The 25,929-nt window shown below is 37.8% G+C and overlaps 1 protein-coding gene across 1 annotated transcript; it reads left to right on the top strand.

The window, feature by feature from the left end:
* Positions 1–1,851: 1,851 nt before the first annotated feature.
* Positions 1,852–24,904, top strand: zfr2 (zinc finger RNA binding protein 2). The gene is made up of 19 exons (XM_051695065.1): positions 1,852–1,959; positions 5,167–5,416; positions 6,524–6,638; positions 6,973–7,188; positions 8,581–8,855; positions 11,361–11,543; positions 11,822–12,047; positions 14,530–14,678; positions 15,142–15,261; positions 17,695–17,840; positions 17,979–18,108; positions 19,030–19,217; positions 19,302–19,470; positions 21,074–21,221; positions 22,457–22,542; positions 23,715–23,810; positions 23,902–24,013; positions 24,189–24,286; positions 24,371–24,904. Exons 1-19 carry the CDS (start codon positions 1,892–1,894, stop codon positions 24,533–24,535), a joined length of 2,940 nt encoding a protein of 979 aa, XP_051551025.1. The 5' UTR covers positions 1,852–1,891; the 3' UTR covers positions 24,536–24,904.
* The last annotated feature ends 1,025 nt before the right edge of the window (positions 24,905–25,929 follow it).

Genomic DNA, 25,929 nt, shown 5'->3' with positions numbered 1-25,929 from the left:
GTTGGTTTGTTTCATGGATTACAACTATTTTATGGAGGATTTTATGAAAAGACTACGCAAAAAAATGAATGAGAAAAATACTTTCGGAACCAAGATGGCTGAAAAAAGTGGGCGGGCACTGTTGCGCTCTATTCCTGAGGGAACCCATAGCGTCCCTGATAGCCCACGTACCCAGATGTCAATAACGTGTGTAATGTGTGAAGACGTATTTTTTATGTTTTTCGCTCATCTGCAATACGTCATTAAGTTTGTCTTGGATGTCAAGACATTCAGCTGATGTCTTTGAGATGTTTATGATTTGGATTGTTTGTAAATCTGATCTTTTTAACAGGTTTAGCATCATATTTTGATGCTTTCAAGATGAAAAGATCTAAGACATCTTGGAGATGTTGGCTACGTGTGCTATCTGGTGTTAGCCCACCGGGATCGCCTACAATTTGGCGTCACAGCTGAGAAGCTCAATTACTGTACTATTTAGTAATTATCTTTAAATGATTCCTCACTTTTTTGATAATTTAACCCTTGTGCGTCAATTTAAAAAAGTTCCTCAGAGGTCCTAAGAGGACAAAAATGTCCATGTCAAAAAACTATATTATATTATATACTATTATATTTTAATATTATTTTCCTTAGATTTTTTAACAAACATCAGTCCTGATCATAACTACCAAATATTCATTCATTTTCAGGAATTTAACCCTTTAAATGCCAGTTTGTTTATAGAATGCCGCTGTTGTTTTTTACACACACATGCACACACACACACACACACTTCTCAATACACACCCACACACATTTCTCAATATACACATACAAAACACACTCTGACATCCATACCAACACACCCATACAATTTTATCTGCATCATTTATTCAGTTGGCCTGCAGTGCTCTATAATACAGCAAACAGAAAATAGGGGAAAAGCATGTATTTGCTCCATAGGATAAACATGAGGAAAATGGCGCCATCTGGTGGAAAATATTAAAAATGTCAAATTTGAAGCCAGGGCTCCGGAATGAAAGCATAATATCATAGAATTCATGATTTTATGCTTTAATGTCACTGGGATCAAATATTGCAGTGTAACTATTTTGTGTACAGTGTATTATAGATGGATTATAGGAACTGAGGTTGAAATATCAAAATTCCCCCAAAAATACACACCTTTGGCAAAATGTATGCCGTTGGCATTAACACAGCCAGAATGATCAAAAAAACAAAAATGAAAAAGACAAAAATGTCCCGAAGGTCGCAAAAGGGTTTTAAAAAAAGTTGACCGTAGCAGAATTTGAATTTACAGACTATTGTATATAGATTATTGGATATGGATCGCTGCCCACTTCGGAGCCTGGCGGGTTCAGACAGAATGCATTTTTGTATTAATAAAGCTAGATGCAGCACAACGAATGAAACAGAATGCAGGTGTTTCGAGACGCTTTAAAAAAAAACCAAAAAAACTTTTTACTAAAATTCTGCGCTTCTGCGTGAAATGCTGAAAAATAGCGATGTGAGCGCGCCGTGAGCGAAGCTGTTCGGACGCATGATTGCGTTAATAGAGACGGAGGAAAAACTACTTTTTTTCTTGTTATAATTTATAAATGGAATTTGTTCCAATTACTTTCTCTATGTTTGCGGAGTTTCAATAATTAAATGTATTTTGAATATCAAATTTTTTCAATGCCTTTTGCAGTCTCCTATGTAAGAACCCACACATTTTTGTTTACACGCAAAAATAATTGTTATTATTATACATTTTGGTGGACGCACATGCTACTGCTAGTGTCCGCGGGCCGCGGTGGGCCATCGTGAGCGGGAAGGTGATGGGCACGTGACACACAGACCAACGTCACATCCACGTGACCGCTTGAGCCGCGCTGCCGCTGAAGTTTCTATGATGGCGGCCAGTAATTATTATGGATTTACACATGCAGCTGCTGCAGCCGCCGGACCGCAGTTCAGGTGCGATTTAAACACAATTAAAACACATATATGCGTGCTCGAATTATTTACAGCAGAGAAAGAGCGATGACAGCTTGATAGTTTTATATTAAGTTGCACGAGGCCATTGCCCCACGCATCTTCCTGCGTTTGTGTTCAATGAAGAGCTGCTGTTGTTTATTTATTGACATTTGTGTTTGTACTTGTACTTTACAATGCATTATCAAACTGTTTGACAGGTGTCAAACAGGTGGATGTGCATGGGCTCAAACCACATGGTTAGTATGTGCATTAACTGAAAAGTACCGTGGTACTACCATGTTTTTTGGTAACATGTTCACCATGTTGGGCATGTACCATTACAATACCATATTGTTTTTAAGTACCATGTAAATACCATTGTCAGTGTTGGGTGTAATGCATTACTAAGTAATTAATTACGGCAATTAAATTACTTTTTCCATGAAAAAGTAAAGTAAGGGATTACTCTTACTCTTCATTTTTCAGTAATTTAATTACTGTTACTTCTGATGTAATTGCATTAATCCTTGTGCGACCTTCAGGACATTTTTGTCTTGTTCATTTTAGTTCTTCCGATCATTTCGGCTGTGTTAATGCCAATGGCATAAATTTAGCCAATGGTGTGTATTTTTGGGGGAATTTTGATATTTCAATGTCAGTTCCTATAATACATCTATAATACACTGTGTACACAAAATAGTTACACTCAGGACCTTCAGGACAAAAATGTCCCCATTGAAACCCATTAAAACTGCGAGTATTTGATCCCAGTGCCATTAAAGCATAAAATCATGATTTCTATGATATTATGCTTTCATTACAGAGCCCTGGCTTAAAATTTGACATTTTTAATATTTTCCACCAGATGGCACCAGTTTTCTCATGTTTAGCCTATGGAGCAAATACAAGCTTTTCCCCTATTTTCTGTTTGCTGTATTATAGAGCACTGCAGGACAATTGAATAAATGATGCAGATAAAATTGTGTGGGTGTGTTGGTATGGATGTCAGAGTGTTTTATATGTGTGTATTGAGAAGTGTGTGTGTGTGTGTGTAAAAAAACAACAGTGGCATTATGTAAACAAACTAGCATTTAAAGGGTTAAAATCCTGAAACTGAATGAATATTTGGTAGTTATGATCAGGACTGATGTTGGTTAAAATAATTAACTCATTGAAAGTGGAAAATAATATTAATATTTAATATTACTATGGCAGTTTTTTGACCTCCGAGTAGCTTTTTTATTATTATTGACACACAAGGGTTAAATACTGTATAGACTATAGAACAATTCTGTATATAAAACAATAGTGAATTTAAAATCGAAATGTAACTTCTGATGTTAAAATCTACATTTTTTAATTTAATGCTGCCCCCTTAAATTCTTTGGTCAGTTTAAGAATAATTTATGTGATTTTTATATGATTTATTTGAAAGAATTAAAAGAACAGTTTCATGTCTATCCTTGTATTGTTCATCTGGTCGAGGTTGATAAGGGTTTTAAATAATTAGTAATTAATTACTTTTTTGTGCTTACCCAACACTGACTATTGTACATATCAAAGTAACATGGTTTTACAATCTTAATACTTTCACTATTACATAATAATACCATAGTATTCTTAGTACCATAGTCTTAAAACCATAGTCCTTTGGAGTAAAATAGTGCTAGGCTGAAGAATCTGCTAATTTGGCAATTTTGAGATGATTGCATCCTCCGACACACGTCTTTGAGATGTCTGTTTTAGATCTTTTCCTCTGGAAAGCATCACAGTGTAATTAAAAAAAATGCAAAACATATAAAAATCAGATTTACAAACATTCTAAATAATAAACATCTCAAAAACATATGATGAATATCTATTTCATGGGCGTCACTTTATTATAAAAAGTGGTGGGGTTAGTTTTGGAGGTGCTGGTTATGATGTCATGAAACTAATGAAAATTAATTAGATTATGCACATATAATTTTAAATGATCTTTTATTGTTTTGAAAAATAGTCATTCTTGATGACCAATTCAAGCACTCTAATAAATATTTCACATGATTGATAACTTTATCCCTATACCTGCCACTGTCAGTCCTGGGATTTTATTAGTCAGTGGATAAATACATGGATCAGCAAACTGTTATACATGGTGACTGATTGGTTTTGTGGTTAAACTTTTGGCACTAATACAAGGACTTCCAAATTCTAATCTGCCCTAATGTAACTTTTTATTTGAATAAACCAAGATTGCATCTTTACGTCAGTGGATGCATATCATGAGTTGGGACACATTTGTTTGCATTTTGCTTTGCAATTTAACGGAAATGGAGCGTGAGCTGTGGAATGGCATAGCGAGTAGAGCACGCTTCTGTGTGCACATGTGAGTACATTGCCGCGGTCACCTGTCCCTCAATGTCACTTTTAACAGCCGCAACGAGCACTCATCATAACATTAAAATGATAAAATAATCCAGTGCCATATCGCCACTTATTATAACGAAAGCTGATGAAAGGCTATTTCAAAAAGTGGTGGGGACATGTCCCACCCACAGATGATGCCTATGCTCTATTTGACTTGTGTTTTCATCTGGAAGATGTATTTTTTAAGTTGCTTGCTCATCTGCAATACGTCTGCAAGACGTTTCCTCTCAGTTGTCAATAAGACATTCAGCAGATGTCTTTGAGACGTTTATGATTTAGAATGTTTGTAAATCTGATCTTTGTAAGATGTTTAGCAGATATCTTTGAAACGTTTATGATTTAGAATGTTTGTAAATCAGATCTTTTTAAGATGTTTAGCAGATGTCTTTGAGACATTTATGGTTTAGAATGTTTGTAAATCTGATCTTTTTAAGATGTTTAGCAGATGTCTTTGAGACGTTTATGGTTTAGAATGTTTGTAAATCTGATCTTTTTAAGATGTTTAGCAGATGTCTTTGAGACATTTATGGTTTAGAATGTTTGTAAATCAGATCTTTTTAAGATGTTTAGCAGATGTCTTTGAGACGTTTATGATTTAGAATGTTTGTAAATCAGATCTTTTTGAGATACTTAGCAGATGTTAATTAAATTGTGATGCTTTCCAGATGAAACCACTAACCTGTCTTTCTAACATCACTATACAATGGTACAGCCATAGTACTTTTTTGTGAGGGTGCAGACAAACTGTATATAAATTCAAAATGATAAATGTAATAAATGTTATGTTATGCAATGCAGCACCCAGCCGCCGCCCCCTGCGTATTCCCACCCAACCACTGGCAGCTACAACGTTCAGCCCGCCCCTGGAGTGGCCCATGCTGTCACGGTGTCATACCCTGCAGCTACTGCCCAACCCGCTCAGCCGGCAGTGACTGCCCCATACCCCGCCTACCAACCCCTTCCTGCCCTCAACTATGGCTACCACCAGCCCGAAACTTCCCAGCAACCGACGACCACCCCTCAAAGCTACCAGGTGTTAACCGAACCGGTTAGTCTGATATTTACAACTAGTGTTGTCACAGTACCAAAATTTCAGTAGTCAGTACCGATACCAGTGAAATTTCACAGTTCTCGATACCAATTACGATACCACAGAAGAAATTTGCTAATATAATAATGTGCTATTGAACCACTCCTTTAGCCTATTTAAAGTTACATTTTATTATTTACATTAAATTAAAAGACATGCATGTTTTCTTCGTGTTTCTAACACTTGTTTGTTTTTAAGCAGAGTTCTACTGAAATTTCCCCAAATCCTTTTTTCCATTTTTTCCCCCAGAATTCCATGTTTTAAAGTTTAATTTTATTAGAAAAATGGTGTCTAATCAAAAAATGTTCCTTGGGGCCTGGGCAGCTCAGTGAGTAAAGACGCTGGCTACCACCCCTGGAGTCGCGAGTTCGAATCCAGGGTGTGCTGAGTGACTCCAGCCAGGTCTCCTAAGCAACCAAATTGGCTGGTTGCTAGGGAAGGTAGAGTCACATGGGGTAACCTCCTCGTGGTCGCTATAATGTGGTTCTCGCTCTCGGTGGGGCATGTGGTGAGTTATCCGTGGATGCGTGGATGTGATTTAATTATATAAATTATGTAAAAATAACACTTCAAAGTGGATTAATGCTCTGCTCTGTCATCTCTCATACAACGCGAATGATTCTCATAGTCTGTGGAATTTCCAGTGTATGAGTGGTCTGCTTCACACATTCGTTTAAAGCTCATGCAGCTCATACAGACTAAGATTGCAGCATTTCGCAGTTTAATAATCACACTAGGACATATCACGATTTTATTTGATTAGCTGTGCATTTCAGTGTAAAGGAGCAACAGAGCACACGCTCAAATAAGTCGTGTGGCAGTAAGACAGTGTGCGGGTACCGAATTAATCGGTGCTTGGTACTTCCGGTACTGTAGAAACACTGGTATCGTTACATTGTTTTTATTTTAGTACCAACTTGGTACCGAAGTACTGGTACTTTTGACAACACTATTTACAACTATATATTCAAATTTCATTTATGTATAAACTGCATATATGCACACAGTTGTGATGTTATGTGATTATTTTATAGTACATTATGTTTGATTATATATACTATACAGGAGAATTATACTTACGGGCAACCACCTGCAGTCAGCAGTTACGATAACAAGCAGTACTTTCAAACGAGCATCACACCTGCGCAACAAACCGTAACCGAGGCCTACTTCCAGTCAGGTGTGTTTAATTTCTCTTTGAAGCTGATTTGAATGTTACTGAAATGTCAGACGTAACAAGAACAGCCAATTATGGAAACAACTGTTATTTTCCCAAGGGCAAATGTGAATGTTTTAACAGAGTTTCAGTCTGATGTCTATATTTTTTGTAAACTGTTTCCAGCAGGTTGGAGCTATGGTACAACTGTGTAACGTAGTTCAAGTCTGGCCATGACATGTCCAGATCCCATGAACAAAATTTTAAAAAGAGAGCTGTTTTTCTGTTAAAGTAAATTGTTTTAAAATAAATTAACAGACGTAATTGGGTTTAACTGAAAACATCTTCGCTGTTTCAGGCCTGAAGAATGTCTACACTCCCGCGAGCACAGCATACAGTCAACCTCCAGTTCAAAGTCAGGTCGCAACTCTGAAACCGCCACCTGCTCCTAGTTCTGTTTCCTCAAGCTACACAATCTACCCAACGTCAACCAGCGTTCAGCAAACTCCAACCCCCATATCCACTTACACACCCAGTTCTACCTTCAACTCTACAGCTGCTACGACTTACTCTGGTAAGAGCATCTTTGTTTCAGACAGGGTTGTGCAGGGTTCAGAATAGAGGTCCAACAAGCTCAAAACACACAAGGGACTCTTATTTTGAAATTATGGAAACTTGGCTCCGTTACAATGCTCTATATTTAAATATTTACCAAATCTTATATATGCCCCAGATGAAGAGTTTTGTGTTTATATAATAAAAAAATTATATTAAACTGGAACTATGGAAAGCTGGATACATAAAGTATGTGCTGACGGGGGATGTTTCCATATAGTCCCATTTTTCTTTGCATGCCCTTGCTTAAATTTAGAACACCTGATTTTCTAATCAGAATATGCATTGAAGTTTGTAATATAAAAATGAAATATCTGCAAATATTGGTGTCGTTTTTTGCAGATAACTGATAGTTCCAAAAATAAACTACCAGCACTGATTAATCAGTAAAACCAATATATTGGTCTGCCTCCAATTCAGAATGAAATTGAATGCCTTTAAATCCCAATTCAATTCCTAAATTTGAATTGAGGTAATGAACAGGATGTAATTTGAATTTAAGGAAGAAGAATGGAATGAAATTCCATTCTAAGATTAATTTACTTAGAAGGAGGATACTTCATTTCCCCAAATGGTCTAATTTACGTGTTCAAACATTAAAATAAAATCATTATATTTATTCAGATCTTTTGACATTTGATGCTTAATGAGTAATGAATGTCATCTATTGTGTGACTTTGCTGAATTTACTTCAATTGCGATTCAGTACATACCTCTTCCTGTCATTCCGATTCAGATTCCACTTTAACATCCTGTGGGACGTGATCAGTTCTGTTCAGATTTACACTCACGAATAAATGGAGCAATTCTTTAAGGAATTTTGTCCAGGGGAGCCTGGGTAGCTCAGCGAGTAATGACGCTGTCTACCACCCCTAGAGTCACGAGTTCGAATCCAGGGCATGCAGAGTGAATCCAGCCAGGTCTCCTAAGCAACCAAATTGGCCCGGTTGCTAGGGAGGGTAGAGTCACATGGAGTAACCTCCTCGTGGTCGCTATAATGTGGTTCTCGCTCTCGGTGGGGCACGTGGTGAGTTGTGCGTGGATGCCGCGGAGAATAGCGTGAAACCTCCGCACGCGCTATGTCTCTGCGGTAACGCGCTCAATAAGCCACGTGATAAAATGCGCAGATTGACGGTCTCAATGGAGGCAACTGAGATTCGTCCTCCGCCACCCGGATTGAGGCAAGTCACTACGCCACCACGAGGACTTAGAGCACATTGGGAATTGGGCATTCCAAATTGGGGAGAAAAAAAAAAGGAATTTTGTCTAACCCTTTAGATTCATATTCCGCCATATCCGTCAGGTTTCGCCTGTGTATCATGTAATGGTGTCGCTTTCTGTGTTACTGCAGTCGGTCTTAGTTATTCCAGCTATGACTCCAGCATTTACACGTCCACACCATCGTACTTCCAGCCGGCCCAACTGGCCCCCCAACCGCAGCAGACACAACAACCCCCCAAAATGTTCAGCAACTCTTCCTGGAGCAGTGTAGTCTCCAGTTCCGCTGTTAACACATACAAGAAGCCCATGTTCCACCAGAACAAGATCCAGAAACCCAAAGGCCCGCCAAAACAACCCCAGCTGCACTACTGTGATATCTGCAAGATAAGCTGCGCTGGGCCACAGGTAAACACTCATGTGAAGAGTATTTGAGAGAAAAGACATTATAAAGCAGGCTTAGCCATCTTAAATGTAATTTTTTTGCAGTAGGCAAGATTATGAATGTGGACTGTTTTATTTGAGGCAGTGTGAACAATCTGGTTTAATTTTTGTGTTGTAAATTATGTCAATGTTTCTCAAGTGGTGGGTTGCAACCCAAAAGTTGGATGCAGGACTGTTCTGGTTATGGAAAGCAGGAAAAAACAATGCTAAATGCAATTAACCTTTTTATTGTACAGTATTTTGGTGCAAATTCTTGTCATGTGGTAGAAACTAGCCAAATTAGGAAGATGCCAACATGGACAGGATGCATTGCATTCCCACATCCTTGAAAATGTAATCATTTCATAAATTTTGATTAGGGGTGCACCGATATTACATTTTTTGGCCGATACCGATTTTAACCGAAAACTATATGCAGAGACCCATATTTTGCCACTTACCTTATTTTGTCATCATTTCATGTTTTGCTCAGATATTCTGCTTTAAAAATGTACAAAGAGGTACAAAATTTACAAAATGTTATTTTATTTTTTTACTTTTCTAACAATAAATAGTTCCAATTGAACATGGATTGGATCTGTTGAACACATGACAGGGCAAAATTTTAAAGAAAGCCAGCCACAATAAAAGATAAATAGAAGATAAAAAGTAACAAAACAAAAAAAAAAACTAAAAGAAATAACTAAATATCCTAGAATGATGATTGATGTAAAAAAGGTTATTTTGTACTTCTAAAACATTTTTACGCTTCTGTTGTTTTGAACTGCAAAACTCACGTTGTACACTTATGTACTGTGCTGTATGTGGTAGAACATTACAAATTCATATTATGCATATGTTGGGCAATTTGGGAAATGTCCACCACTTCATGGAAAAGTAAAAAGATTTAACCAAAGAAAAACCCCTTTTTAAATTCTGTATCATATTGGTGTAATGGATAATACCGTCCAGACCGCTAGAGGGCGCCGCTTGCTCACACAACGCTGACCGAAGCACTGAAATGCATACTTTATTTTAAAACGCAGGGTTTAGTAATTGTGCAAGGCCATATTGCGATTTAAATCTAAACTCATCAATCGTGCAGCCTTAATGGAGACCATACCAATGTCTCAGAAGTCAAAGTCTGCTGGTTTTGGATGGTTTCCCTCATCATATATCGGTAAGTGCCGCTTTCACAACTGTCACGTCTGTATCGCCGGTTTGTCCTCATTATGTGAGTACGAGATATAATAAAAATTAAATATTATATGTTCTTATGAGTTCCACCTTCTATATTTATTAGAACCCTTCTGTCATTATTTTTGGATTGTGGATTTGAATTCACAGTTTTTATACAAAGTGTGTTGATAATTATAATAAAAAAACCATCAGCTTTTCATATAGGCATTTTCATGCTTATAACCAATATGACGAAGGTTTTAATTAATCAAAATTTGGCCGATAAATATCAACGGCCAAAACATCGATGCATCCCTAATTTTGATGTTTGATTTTTTTTGTTTTGTTTACTTTTGTATGATTTGCAATTTTTTTACTGTGTTGGGTCACTGCTTTTATGTAGTGGTCAACCGAAATGGTCTTTTCAATGGCTTATACAGATATCTAGAGAGCAGGATGGCCGATAAAAATGCTGATAAACATATAACATTGTAACAACAGCAAATCAGATGTACACAAAATTACTAAAGTAAAAAAATATATATTTTATGCAATATTTGCTCAAATTTGCATAAACTAAATCCTTAAAGACAGAATGTTGACTGTTCATTGACAAATTTATTGGTAGGTTTTGGAACTGACACTAGGAAAAGTTCACTTCTGTTAATCGAACACGGTTATCAGGGGATAATCACGAAATGGCCAAATAGCAGTCGATATATTGGTCTGTCACTACTTTTATGTCCAATGAAAAGTCTAGGTTCTGAAGCATAACCAGCAGAGAACATTTTTAATTTGTGTTTTCCAGGCCCGGAAAAGTTGTGGAAATTTCTATAGTAAATAAATAAAATTTCTTGCACTTTGTTCTATTTGTATTAATTACCTAAATATTGCTCTTGGTTTAAGCTTGTGTAGAGTAGAACTTGCTGGCAAGCCATAATGACGTCCGATTGGTCAGCGAATTCTTCTTTTGAGTTTGTTCTATTTAGTTAACTGATCGAAATGGTTCACAAATCTGAATGATTCAATAGTGAATTAGTCTGAATCAAAATTATTTAAAAAAATCCATTTTCAGAAATCACAAATGACTGGAAAAGTAATGCAAATTAATTGATCAAAAATTGGTGGAAACCCTGAGCTGAACCGATTGCAGCGAAACTGTAGAAGTCAATAATAAATATTAAAACCCTTCATGCAAGACTGTATTTGTTTTTCTCCATTGCATACGCCATGACAAAAAATGTTTAGTTGTAGAAGAATTGCTAGTCACCTTCATTCTGCATTGACACTTGTTCCTCTGCTCACCTGCAGACGTATCGAGAGCACCTGGATGGTCAGAAGCACAAGAAGAAAGAAGCGGCGCAGAAGAGCAGTAGTCAGGTGACCAATGGACCTCGCGGTGTCCAGACGCAATTGCGCTGTGAGCTGTGTGACGTCTCATGCACCGGTGCTGATGCTTATGCTGCGCACATCCGCGGAGCCAAGCACCAGAAGGTTTGTGAAAAATTATTTATCACGATGATTATTTCTTAATTTTTCAGGCTGTTCGTCTATTATACTTTGTTTTCGTGTTGAAGTCACTATGAAATCTAGTAAATGGGGTCCATTTAGATTTCATGTTATTTTTAATTGCCTTGGTCTAAAAACTTCACCTTGTCTGTGAATGTGATACTTGATAATAATGAATGTAGTTTTATTTGTGTCGTGGGAAGAATGTCTTTGGCATTCCTTGAAATCTTCAATTGATTGAAAGTGTCTTTGAAATTCCTCAGGTGGTTAAGTTGCACACCAAGCTTGGCAAACCTATACCTTCCACAGAGCCAGTTTTCGTGAGCTCTGCCCCTGCTGCCATGACGATGACTACTGGCAAAACAGTGGCTGCCACGGCAACAGCTCCCACCCCTACTGCTGCACCGCGAAAGACGCCAGTGGCGACTTCTTCCAAAGCGACGCCACTTCCTGGAAAAAAACCCACACCTGCTAAAGTTACCGTTGTCGGTAAGCGTCCTTATTGAGCTGTATTAATTTTTGTGCAAATTTTTCGCAAAGCTATTCATGCTTGAACTGTCACAAATTGTGAGAAATTTGTTCTTATTTGCGACAATTTACAGAATTTTTTTCTATACGAATGATTTGCACAGAAATCTGTTTGAATTTGTAAAATGTACAAAAGAGTGTTGCATTTGTGACAGTTTACATAAGAATGGTTTTACGAATTAATTACAAAGAAATTAGACTGCATTTGCAACAATTTATGTAAAAAAGTGTTTTACTCAAACTTAATTTGAATTCGTAAAAGTGTACATGTTTTTACCAAAGATTTACTTAGATTCATTTGCATTTGTGTGCAATTTTCATAAGAATAGTTTACAAATGATTTACACTGAAATTCATTTGCATTTGCAAAGAACGGTTTTACGAACAATTACTAAGATATTAGTTTGTATTTGCAACAATTTACATAAGAATGGTTTTACGAAGTAATTACAAAGAAATTCAATTGACTTTCGACAATGTATGTAATAGTTTTACGAATTAATTACAAAGACATTTATTTGCATTTGGACGATTTATGTAAGAATAATTTTACGAATTAATTTGAAAGAAATTTGTATTTTCAACAATTTATGTAAGAATAGTTTTACAAATTAATTACAAAGAAATTAATTTTTTTTCCTCCCCTTTTTCTCCCAAATTTGGGATGCGTGGTGAGTTGTGCGTGGATGCCGCGGAGAATAGCGTGAAGCCCCCACACACGCTACGTTTCCGCGGTAACGCACTCAACAAGCCACGTGATAAGATGTGCGGATTGACGGTCTCAGATGCGGAGGCAACTGAAATTCGTCCTCCGCCACCCGGATTGAGGCGAGTCACTACGCCACCAAGAGGACTTAGAGCACATTGGGAATTGGGCATTCCAAATTGGAGAGAAAAGGGGAGGGAAAAAAAAAAAATAATTTTACGAATTAATTACATAGAATTTATTTTGCATTTGCAACTATTTACCTAAGAAATATTTTACAAATTAATGACAAATAAATTTGTTTGCATTTGTGACAATTTACGTAAGAATAGTTGTACGAATTAATTACAAAGAAATTTGTTTGCATTTGCAACAGTTTACGTAAGAATAGTTGTACGAATTAATGACAAAGAAATTTGTTTGCATTTGCAACAGTTTACGTAAGAATAGTTGTACGAATTAATGACAAAGAAATTTGTTTGCATTTGTGACAATTTACGTAAGAATAGTTGTACGAATTACAAAGAAATTTGTTTGCATTTGCGCAGTTTACGTAAGAATAGTTTTACGAATGAATTACAAGGAAATTTGTTTGAATTTGTGGCAGTTTACGTAAGAATATCTTTACAAATTAATTACACAGAAATTCGCGACGATTTATGTAAGAATACTTTTACAAGTAATTCAAGCAGAAATTAATGTTTTGCTTGTGTTTCATGAATGAGTCAAAGTTTTCTCGTCAAACTCACCGAAATCACCTGAAATAGCTAAAGTTTCCAGTGTTAAGCCCAAAGTACCCCTCGGTCAGACGCGAACACTAGCTGTATGTGTACAAGATGCGTGACGCAAATTATGTCATCAGCGGAGTGTTTGAGCACTGAACTCTGAACCCGCAGTATGCGCATGCGCTGGGGATTATTTGCGCTAATAAGTGATTCCACAAGGTTGAAACACTCACCGTTGAGCTTTTGCTGTCACAAAGAAGCGCTAGAAGATGTAATCATTGGTACAAAACATGGGACAAAGGTAGTAACAACAACAGCGGATGTGCACGTCAAGCTCAAATGTAACATCTGCATTTGGATAACTCGAGAAGGAATATAAAGACATCTTTATGGTTCTAAACTCCTGAAGAGAAATAGTCCAGAATCTCATAACAGTCAAAGTGCGCATGCATCAAACACCTGTGAATGTGCACGCAGTCAAATGAAGCATACTCTTTGAAAGGCTAGAGTTCGACTGTAAGAAGACGGTAAGCGTTCACGTCAAAACCGAAGTATACTTTGGCCTTAAGAATAACAGTTTTCTTCTGGATTTTCACCTTCTTGAGGCAAAAACGCACAACGCCCACATCAGTGTACGCACTGATCACCTATATTTATGAAGTTTGCTTTTTAATGTATCACCCACATGAAACATCTTTATTATACACATACTCCTCCAGATGACACAACGCATCTACCATATTTCAGATTATAGCATTACATCAACACAAAGACCTTAATCCTTATTCAACTTCCTCTTTGTTTTTTGTGGCTTGTTTTTTTTATTTTTGATAATGTTGCACACCAAATTATGAGCTAATAGATTGCCAAAGATTTACATGGTAATGTCACACCAGACTCTAGAACTAAATTTCCAAAAATGAAAATCATAATTTCTCAGTGTCTTTGAGGTTTGAATCAGCATTTGCTAATTGATACTGAATTTGTGCAAATGTTTTTTTTTTCTCTATAGCGAATAAAACATCTACAGCAGCTCCTGTAAAGATGGATGAGGTGAAGCCGCTCATGATGAAGATGGACTTTCTGAGTGATGATGAAGATGGTGACAGTACAGGTCCTCAGGGAGACATTCAGCCTGTGGGACACGATTATGTAGAAGAGGTGAGACAATCAAACAAGACCAGCATCATTTCAGCAGTGACTAGTAATGCATGATTTCCTGTAAAGCTACTTTGAAATGATGTGTGTTGTGAAAAGCGCTATACAAATAAAAATGGCTTGACTAGTACATTGAGTACCATTAAGTTTGTGTGAGTTAAACATCCAAGACTGTCAAATATTATGGTTAATTGCAAGACCTTTAAACAGAAAGAAAAAGTAATAGCAAAGATATGTTTAAAATGTACATTCACATTAGATAAAAACGCTAGTCATATCAGTTTTAAAAACAGCTGCTTAAAATCACATGACCAGCCACATATAGCACAATTTTTAAATTACATCGGTAACTGAGAACTTCTATTTTTGTGCTATGCTGCTGCATGTACGCCGTTAGATTTCAGTGCAACATAAAAATGAATCAGTGCACTTTCTTGTCTTTGAATCATGTGTCTTTTCTTCTCAGGTCTGTAATGATGATGGAAAGGTGATTCGCTTCCACTGTAAACTGTGTGAATGCAGTTTTAATGACCCCAATGCTAAAGACATGCACCTGAAGGGCCGCAGACACCGACTGCAGTATAAGGTAATATCCTCTGTTCTCTGAAGTACGTCATTATATGCAACCTAAAGCATAAATGTAACCAAATTTCCATTCTTGCCAGAAATAATTTTTCCATTTCGGATGATCAGATTTCGAGGGGAGGGTCTTTGATTTGGTGACATTATACGTGACTCGCAACATCACTGTATCGCTGCATGTTGAGCCCAAAAAAAAAAAAAAGTTGGATGATTGATAGTAGGGGTGGGCGATATACCGGAGCACGAGAAACTGCTAGAAATTTGCGTGTATTACGTGAAATCGCAAGAAATGTGCACCTCATTCTATTCACATTACACGCGGTACACTCTGTTGAAGAAATGGTGGAGGATGTCGGAGCAGAGTGGGATCACTTGCGATACTCAATCCGGTTTCTCTCTAACACGGCAAAAACCACAAAACTTACCTGACCCATTTGAATTCTACTGAGCTTTTTACCTTAAAGCGCTATGAAGGAAGTCAAACATTTCTATTGGCTAGACAGCCCGATATTTTAACCACCACTGTCGAGGAAAACAGCTAAAACAATGTGTCATGCTTTTAAAACTGTTTTAAACTACACATCATCCATCACCCTTAACAAAATTCATTTCGAATTACTTTATTTTTATTTATTTATTTTTTATCCCCTTTTCTCCCAATTTGGCATGCCCAATTCCCACTACTTAGTAGGTCCTCGTGGTGGTGCGGTTACTCACCTCAATCCGGGAGGCGGAGGACAAGTCTTAGTTGCCTCCACTTCTGAGACCGTCAATCTGCGCATCTTATCACGTGACTCATTGTGCATGACACTGCAGAGACTCACAGCATGTGGAGGCTCATGCTACTCTCCGCGATCCACGCACAACTCACCACACGCCCCACTGAGAGCGAGAACCACTAATCGTGACCACGAGGAGGTTACCCCATGTGACTCTACCCTCCCTAGCAACCGGGCCAATTTGGTTGCTAAGGAGACCTGGCTGGAGTCAATCAGCACACCCTGGATTCGAACTCGCGACTCCAGGGGTGGTAGTCAGCGTCAATACTCGCTGAGCTACCCAGGCCCCCAACGAATTACAATTATTTAAATATACTGCAAAAAGTATTTTTATTAATTAGAATTTTTTGTCTTGTGTTTCAGTAAAAATATCTAATCATTTTTAAAACAAGATAAACTTACTTGACAAGCAAAATGGCACTAGATGCATTTCAGAGAAATCTAACTAAATTTAGTGAGGTTAATGCTTAAAACAAGAAAAAACTATTTGCCAATGGGGTAAGAAAAATTAAGTTATTTCAAAAGGAAAACTAGTTTATTTTTCTTACCCTATTGGGAGATTTTATTTGTATTGTTTTAAGCATAAAGTTTGTTAAATTTTGTCAGATTATTCTGAAAACAAGACTTAATATCTTACGCCATTTTGCTTGTCTTGTTTTTAAGAATACTTAGATATTTTTACTGGAAAACAAGACAAAAATACTAATTAAGAAAATGGCTGAATGATTAATCATCATTAATCACACTTAATCATTCATTCATAATTAAGAAAATGATTTTTTGCAGTGTACACCTCTACTATGATGAACATATTTTCAGTTTCTGAGTTTAAAGTCATTTTGATATTTTTCTGGGGCTTAAAGTAAAAAATGTCATGTGGTGTTACCGTACAGAGAAAAACTAAAGTCTCATTAAAAACTGAAAATAAGAAATGTTGGCATGATTGATGAAGAATAGTTCTTAAAAATGAATAAATTATTAAGCAGTGAAACAACTGTTTAAAAATATATATATATTTGGAAAACTGTTGTCCCCCAAATCAAAGTCATGTGGTGCAACCAATATTTAGGGAGCCATTTTCTTGTCATGTGACCCCGCTCCCCTTTAAACCCTTAAGACTGTGTGAAGTAAAAAGAAACGTCTGATATTTTGACATTTTTATATTTTGATTTGTCTTTTGTTCATGTCATGTGGTGTAACCCTGAGAAAACTTCTTGATATTGTTGACGCAAAAATTTAATAAAAATGGAAAAAAATATATTTTTAGCTTAATGTTTTTAAATTATTGATTAAGTTGTGTACACATGTATTTATGGTGCAAAGAAAGTATTTTAATACCTTTTACTTGATGGATACACCACCTGACATTTAAAAAAAAAAATAAACTTTTTTTTTTTTTAGAAAATGCCTTAAAGGTTTTTTTTTTTTTTTTTTTTTTTTTTTTATTAAACCAAATTGGACACATAGATAACATTTCTATGAACTTGACACATTTAAACTAGATATTTAAAAGATTTTCCATTTTAATCACCTCAGTACAACCTTATTTGTCAATGACCCCCATACAAAATTATAGTGAATATATCATAAATACATAGCCCTAGTTACAGTTACAGAATGTTTTTTTTTGTTTTGGTTTGTTTCTAAATATGTTTCAGAAAAAAGTGAATCCAGACCACCCAGTGGAGATCAAGCTGGGTAATCGAGCTCGGAAACTTCTAGAAGTCAAACTGAGGAAGCAAAAACAGAAGTCTATGCTGAAGAGACAACAAGAGGAGGAGCAGCGCTGGCACATGGAAACGAGGTAACTGCCAGCTTTCTCAATGTTTCAGTCCAGTTTAATAAAACTTTAATGATGGCACACAATGCAGAACGTGTTCGGGATATTTATTTCTGTGATTACAATGGAAAACTCAGATTGTTTTATATTGTCGTCCTACAGGAGGTATGAGAAGGACCTGTACTGGAGGAGGCTGGAAGAGGAGCAGTCATACTGGGGGGACCAGCAGAGACATGGAATGGCCCCGCCCCCTCTTATGGGCCAGCCCAGCTTGCCCGTGCCCCCCCTGCTGGTAAGAACACGCAATGACAGCAATCCGCGCAATTCCCTCACAGGCTACAAGTTTCAAAGAGGTAGAGCTTTAAGCCCGAAACATACTCTACGCAAGCTTGATTTAGTTTCGAAATGTGTCAGATTGCAATATATAACTTGCGCATTGCATTCTTAGCATTGCCACAAGGGGAGCTATAATATATATTAGCATTAACTGTCCACTTCTACAGTGATTTTTGTCTTTCAGGTCAACTATTGTAATGGTGGACCAACAGTCTGTAGAGAATCTTGCTAAATGTATTTGATATATTGATATATTGACCCATGAGAGTTTTTACCATCACAGGAATGCAAGAACGCGCATTAAGTGTGTATAACCGGATGGCCAAGCGCTCACATTCGTTTTCGCAAGTACATTTCTGGCCTTACAAAGTATAGACATAACACGTCTCGTGAGTTTTAAACAGTGTTTGCTGTAGAGGTCGATTGATAGTGGATTTTGCCGATAACTAATGTGGTGGGAAACGCCGATAACTGATTAATCGGACGATAGTTTTTTTAATCTATTTATACAACGTTTAAAAAAAATTATTCTTTCCTTATTTTTATAGTCACAGACAAAGAGTCCAGAGTGAATAAAGTCCCAGATGTAGTTATGTAGTATTGTGCAACCAAAATCCCAATAATAACCCAAAAATTAAGATTCGGTGCATAACGCCGGACCTTTAAGTATAAACAAGCCTGAAACAAACCAGGGACTTTTATCTTGAAATTAGGAAGTGACCGGCTTCGATTTTTCCGATAACCGATATTTCTAAAAGGCAAATATCGGCACCGATTAATCGGTAAAACCGATTGGTCTACCTTTAGTTTGCAGTCTAAGATGCTAGTTGTGTACCAGTAGTTCTGGTTAAGTCTTTACTCGTCTCTCTCTCTTTAGCCTGTCCGTAGGCCGGACTCCCCCGATGACCGCCACATCATGGCTAAACACTCTACCATCTACCCCATAGAGGAGGAACTTCAGGCCGTACAGCGAATCGTGTCGCATTCGGAGCGCGCTCTCAAACTGGTGTCTGATTCACTGCTGGAGGAGGCGGTGTCTGCCACAGATGACAAAACAGACAAACAGTGAGAGCTGAAAACTTTTACTAGCGTAGCTAGCTGGCTAGCTACTCTCTAGACGTTAATTTTTGTGTGCTTCTCCTCGAGCAGGTCGGATTCTCAGGCTCGTATTCTGAAAGGAGTGATGCGCGTGGGAATCCTCGCTAAAGGTCTTCTCCTACGCAGCGACCGCAACGTTCAACTCATCCTGCTCGCGGCCAAGAAACCGACCGCAACGTTACTGAAAACCGTTGCGGAACAGCTGCCCAAACAACTAGCGGTAAGGTTTTCAGCGTCTGCTGTGATCCTTTGTTTTGTCAGTTATGTGTATCTTGGTGTGTACAGAATAATGACAAGGATGAAATAAACCACATGAACCCCCCCCCCCCACAAAAACTCAGGTGTCACAACATGTTTATGCATAGTGACCTTTATTACTGAGTGTGTGGTTTGTCAAATGCAGCTGGGTTGTCATGTTTAACAAGGCCATCTAATCAAAATAACCCCAAAATGTGACTGTCTGGCCCATGAATCTATAACTGATCTTTAGTTTCACTGCCTGGTTATGACACCTGAATCCTACAGAGCGAGACTGGGGTTTATATTTCATTTATATACATATTTTATACCCCCGTGACCATTGACCAGAGGACATGTCTACTCGAAATTCCCATGTATTGCTATTCCGATTGGAAACAGTGAAGACTTGTTGCCATAGTGATGCCTATTTGGAATGGAGACCGCTGGGATTTAGAACTGTGTGTGGTATGATGATATAATTTTATCTAAACTGTACCTTGCAATGGTAGAAATGTCAACAGGTAGAGATACCGTTTACGCCACGGTATATCCACGGCGCAATTGAAAATAAATAATAATAATTCAACACCAAGCTGAAAATGATTGCATGCTCTACAAAGTGTGTTGCCTTTGAGCGCTTCCAGTGATGACAGCTTCGCTTATTATATTATTTATAATATACTATATAGATAGATATGCTACTGTTATTTATTATATCGGAAGAGATTTTCGTGAGTCCGGTGTAAGCTCTGTCAATCTATAAATTGTTTACAGTTGCTGAGCGTTGGGGCAACTTGCCACATAGACTATTCAACTGATGTGCAGTCAAAGGAGTGGGTATAACGTCTATTTTACAACCGCTTCAAACGTGTTTCCAATCAGATTAATTGTGGTTTTGAGAAGTGGACGACCGATAGGTTTTTCAATGGCCAATACCAATATCTAGAGAACAGGATGGCCGATGAAATGCCGATATACATAATACAATTTAACAACAGCAAATCAGATGTGCCCAAAATTTATAAAGTGAAACAAACACTAATTTTATACAGTATTTACCAAAATTCACATAAACTTAACACTTATGCTAATAGGACAAGCAAACACAGTTATTGGCCAATGCTGATGCCGATTAATCTGCCTGTCGCTTGTTTTGAGTATTTGTTACGGAGTTTTAAGCTGTTTTTGCATTTACGCAAAATAACCTATTATTCATTTGTTAGAAATAATCTTTTGGTTTGCGTCAAAGTTCTTAAAAGAAACACACACACACAAATAACGCTTAAATAATAAATAAAGCGCTTACATTTTCAAAGTACATTTGAATCATGAGATTATAGAAAAATGCCCATTACTTAATGGTTATGTAATTTATAGAACATTTTGGGGTTGAATTTCCTGCTAAAATTACTATATTGTGATGCATACTGTTACCGCAATATAACATTTACTTATACCGTCATACCACCCACCCAACTGGGATTATAGGGAGCAATTTATTTCTTCAGTCCCCGTATATCCGGGCCCCTGTATACCCCCGCTGTCTCCTCTGTAGTAATGCAAAGTGTCCTTCTAACCGGCAGAGCTTTTCTGAAGATCAGTATGAGGTGCAGGTGCACACTGAGGAAGCAAGCATCGCCATTTTATCAAGCAAGGAACCAATAATGCAGGTCACCATCTCTCTAACATCACCAGTGGTGCGTGAAGACCCCGCCCCCAACATGGAGAAAGGTTAGAGAACCCGTCAGCAGCACTATATGTGTTCCCTTGTTTAAAAAAATAAGTAAGGCTACATCCTGAGTGCCTATGCTTAATTTAAAGATACACCTATACAGAAAATAATTTTCTGTCAGTGAATTGGACTGTCCATTTCTATCCCCCCTTTCATTTTTTTGGTTTAGTCTGTTATTTGCCCACCGTTTTGCATTGAGTTCTGAAAGTGTTTTAAGGGACCAAAAACAGGATCTCTGACCTTTCTTTACCAATATAGTGCAGTATTGTAATTTTGTTTTTTAAGTGCTACATGAACACTACAGGATGAGAGATTATTAAATCCCTCGACATTTTAAGCTATTTTAAGACATATTTGCGCACAAATAAAGGTCACCTACACAATGCAAGTTTTGGTAGAGACAACCGCATTTATTCACAGGAACGAAATCTTCAAAATTATCATTCTGTGTGTATGAAATACATGAGTCACTCCTACTCGCACAGAGATACCAAAAGTGAACATAACGCGATTAAGCTCTCAGAAGTGGAGTGACAACCGTGTGTAGCCGCAGTGTGAACGTAATGTGTTTAAACCTCAGAAGTTGAATGAAAACCATATGTAGCTGCAGTGTGAACAGAACAGGATTAAGCACTCAGTGGAGTGAAACCGTATGTAGCTGCAGTGGACAGAACAGAAATAACAATTCAGAAGTGAATTGACAACCGTATTTGGCTGCAATGTATACCTTGCCTGAGCCAATTTTGTCCTGTCATCCTGAAGTGTTTGGACAACAGCCTGCAATGACCTTTTTGTTCATAAAACTGAATGTCTGACTTGCAAGGTCGTTATGAAGGCTTTCTTTTTATTTTTCTCCGAGAGTGAAACTCTAAACTCTGTTTGTTTCAGTTTTCTTTCAAAAAACCAATAAAATGTGGCTCTCCACAGTCAAAAGGTTTTTCCTGTTTAGGTTTGTTGATTATTCACCCCTGACTGCATCAACACTCCCAAACAGTTCTTCAAAATGTAATATTTTCCATCTAAATCCTTTGCAGAACTTGATCCATCATTGCAACCATTTTTTTTTAGGAACCTGGATGAGCAGAAACCCTCTCGTCTTGTGACATTTCGGTGTTGTCCCTTTGTTTTGACGTGTGCTCTTCTCAGTTGTGCTGTTCACTTCACAATTATTTTATATCAGCAAGTTCTTCTCAGCAAAAATCAGTGCTGAAGTCCTGTATGTGTGTTCTTGTAGTTCCAGAGAAAGACCCTCCAGATGTTCTCAACAGGAGCAAGTGCCTTGAGTACCTAGCAGCTCTCCGTCATGCTAAATGGTTTCAGGTAAAAATAGGTTCCGAACGTCTACATTCAACATAGCTAAGTCCAATGAAGATAATTAAAGACCAAAGGATATGGGGCCTGGGTAGCTCAGCAAGCAAAGATGCTGACTACCACACCTGGAGTCGCAAGTTTGAATCCAGAACCTGCTGAGTGACTCCAGTCAGGCTTCCTAAGCAACCGATTGGCCTGGTTGCTAGGGTGGGTATAGTCACATTGGGTTAACCTCCTCGTGGTCGCTATAATGTGGTTCTCGCTCTCGGTGGGGCGCGTGGTGAGTTGTGCGTGGATGCTGCGGAGAATAGAGTGAGCCTCCACATGCTAGGTCTCCGCGGTAACGCGCTCAACAAACCACATGATAAGATGCGTGGATTGACTGTCTCAGACACTGAGGCAACTGAGATTCGTCCTCCGCCACCCGGATTGAGCCGAGTAACCGTGCCACCATGAGGAATTAAGAGTGCATTGGGAAATGGGCATTCCAAATTAGGGAGAAAAAGGGGAGGAAAAAAAAGACCTAAGTATACTTCAGTTTTCCGAGTGCTGCTACGTCTCACGCATAGTACGCTCAATGCAAATTTTGCCATTGACACACGGTACGTACAGGTTGTCCACGTGCAACCCAGTCTGTCTAGATACGCGGACAGTCTGCACGTTGTCTGAACATGCGCCTGCCGTTGACTGTACTAAAAGAGTATCACAAAGCAGTCCTAGTAGGCTCGCGGTTTAAATGAGTATACTTTGAAAGGATGAGCGCTCGACCATGCACGAGATGGAATGGCACGTGGAAAAACAAAGTATATCCTAGCCTTAAGGGGGCAGTATTTGGTCTCTGAATTAAAGCATAACGTGACATAATAAACATGTAGCATTTTGTTATGTTATACCAATTAAACAGCTTAAACCAGCCTATGGTGGATTACTGGTCTTTGCTGTCCACCAAGCTAGTCAGATTGGTCTGATTTGATGGTTTTAAAGGGGTTTGGAGCACTTGTTAGCAGGTCAGGCTAAGAGACCAGCTGGCCGACCAGTCAAACCACCAGCTTGGCCTAGTTGGGAAAACAGCTAAAACCAGCTTAGGCGTATATGTTGACACTTTCTTTTTCGAAGTAACTTACCATATAGTGCTGTTGATAGCTGTAATTATGTGGAGTATTAATGGGTTTCGTCCACAGGCTCGGGCTAACGGTCTTCAGTCCTGTGTGATCATTATTCGCATTCTGCGCGACCTGTGTCAACGTGTACCTACCTGGGGCAAGATGCCCGACTGGGTTAGTCACATGTCTGGTGTTGCCAGTATTACTTAGCATTCAGCTTTACCCTACGGCAGTCGATTAACTGAGGAGTGTTCTTTTCTCAAAGGCCATGGAGCTGCTGGTAGAAAAGGCCATTAGTAGTGCGTCAGGACCCCTCAGTCCAGGAGAAGCTCTGCGGAGAGTTTTGGAATCCATCGCCTCTGGAATTCTTCTTCCAGGTAGGGCACTATAATTGCCTTCAAACAGTCCAATGGGTGATTTGGGAAATGTGAAGAACTTCCATATGCAATGTTCATTATCTGTGTTGATATTGAAGGTCTCTAAAAAAAACGTCTCTAATTGGTGGACAGTGTAAATGCGGCATAAATGTACCCGACTCTCTTCAACCCTCAGATGGTCCTGGTCTGCTTGACCCATGTGAGAAAGGTCAAACAGATGCTCTAGAGAGCATGTCAAAACAAGCCAGAGAGGATGTGACCGTGAGTGCCCAGGTACAAAACGATGCCACACTTTTTATTTGTCTTTTTGGCACCCTGTAAGAAAAAATGCAAACTGTTCTTAAAACTGTCTTTCAGCACGCGTTGCGACTGCTGGCTTTCCGTCAGATCCATGAAGTTCTTAGGATGGGCTCCTTACCTGTCTCCAAACCTGGAGCTCGAACCCGCAAGAGACCAAGAGAGGGCAGTGACATCGGAGAGAGAGAAGGCGAAGGAAAGAAAGGCAAAAAGGACGATTCTTAAAATGTTCGCAAGTTGGCGTAGTCGGCGTAATCTTAAAATAAATCACAAGTTATTATAGTCTTTTGTTAAATGTACAAATCACTCAAAGAGGAACAAATGCAAGGCTTGATAGTTCTGCTTTTCAAAAGAAGGACAAGAGATGGAAAAAAGTAGTTGTTCCCCTTTTTTGATGTAATATGTCTTGTATTACATCAGAGCTGAAAATAGATTGAAATGCTACTGACCTTTAAATGCAGTGAATGGCTGAACGTTGCTAGTGATGAGCGACTGTCCTGTATCTTATATTAACAGCTACTTAACATCAGTTTTGCTCTACTAGGCACTTTTACATGTTAATAGCACTAAATTAAAAGCTTTACCATCACGACACAGGCCAGTCTTTTTTTTATGTTTACATAACACATTTAATATTATATGTATATATATATTTAAGCACAGTGGGTTCCAAAAGTCTGAGATCACTAGAGAAAATGCTTCTATTTTCCATTTTTCCAATTTAATATTTTTTTTCCCCCATTCACAAATTATTAGTATTTGTTATGTCCCCCTTGTGCTTTAATAACAGCATGCACTTGAACTGGCATGAGCAAAACCTAATTATTTATGTTATTCAGCATGAATTGAGAATATTCCATAGAGCATCTTGTGTGCTTCAATGGAAACAGTTATTTGATTAGATTCAAGTCTTACAAAATCCTAAAATATTTTATTTAGGTTCAAATTAGATATTGAATCCTGAATTTTCAATTTGTTCCCAGACTTTTGGATTATATTTATATAATATGATTATAATACAATATTATTTATGTAAATGCAAAGAAATTAAGAGCTGCTCTTTTGTTTATCTTAAAGAAAATAATGGTTTTAAAATGAAAAGCTAATAAAGTCTAAAAGCAACACAGAATCAGGAAGCATATTCTGGTGAGCTCTGAGTGGTTGTTTAATAAAATATCAGATTTTTAATTGATCATCCAGCAAAAATGTATCATACAGCACACATAAATAGATTTTTATACCTTTGTGAGTGCTGCAGTCATTATTTGGTTTGATTTGCTTTGTTGTATAGTGAATAATCAGTCATTTAAGGGTTAGAAACTGGTGTTTCTACAGGGTAATGATATGTTTTTCTCGAAACTACAAAACGTATGTCTGTGGTTCTTCACTGGTGCCTGCGGTTAAGTTCAAATGAGCAATTTAAAGTACTTGAAATGTGAAATAAGAATGTGTAATACCTCACTATTCATACATTTTTATATAAAGAGGAAAATCTTAGAGAGATGCACATTGTTGTGTGGTTTGCTAGAAAGATTGCTATTTTTTTTTCTTTTCTTCTTCCTTTTTCACCCAATTTGGAGTGCCCAATTCCCAATGCGCTTTTAAGTCCTTGTGGTGGC

This window comes from Myxocyprinus asiaticus, chromosome 50 (genome assembly GCF_019703515.2).
Source record: "Myxocyprinus asiaticus isolate MX2 ecotype Aquarium Trade chromosome 50, UBuf_Myxa_2, whole genome shotgun sequence".
NCBI classification, from domain to species: domain Eukaryota; kingdom Metazoa; phylum Chordata; class Actinopteri; order Cypriniformes; family Catostomidae; genus Myxocyprinus; species Myxocyprinus asiaticus.
This window is presented reverse-complemented; position numbering and strand designations above follow the sequence as displayed.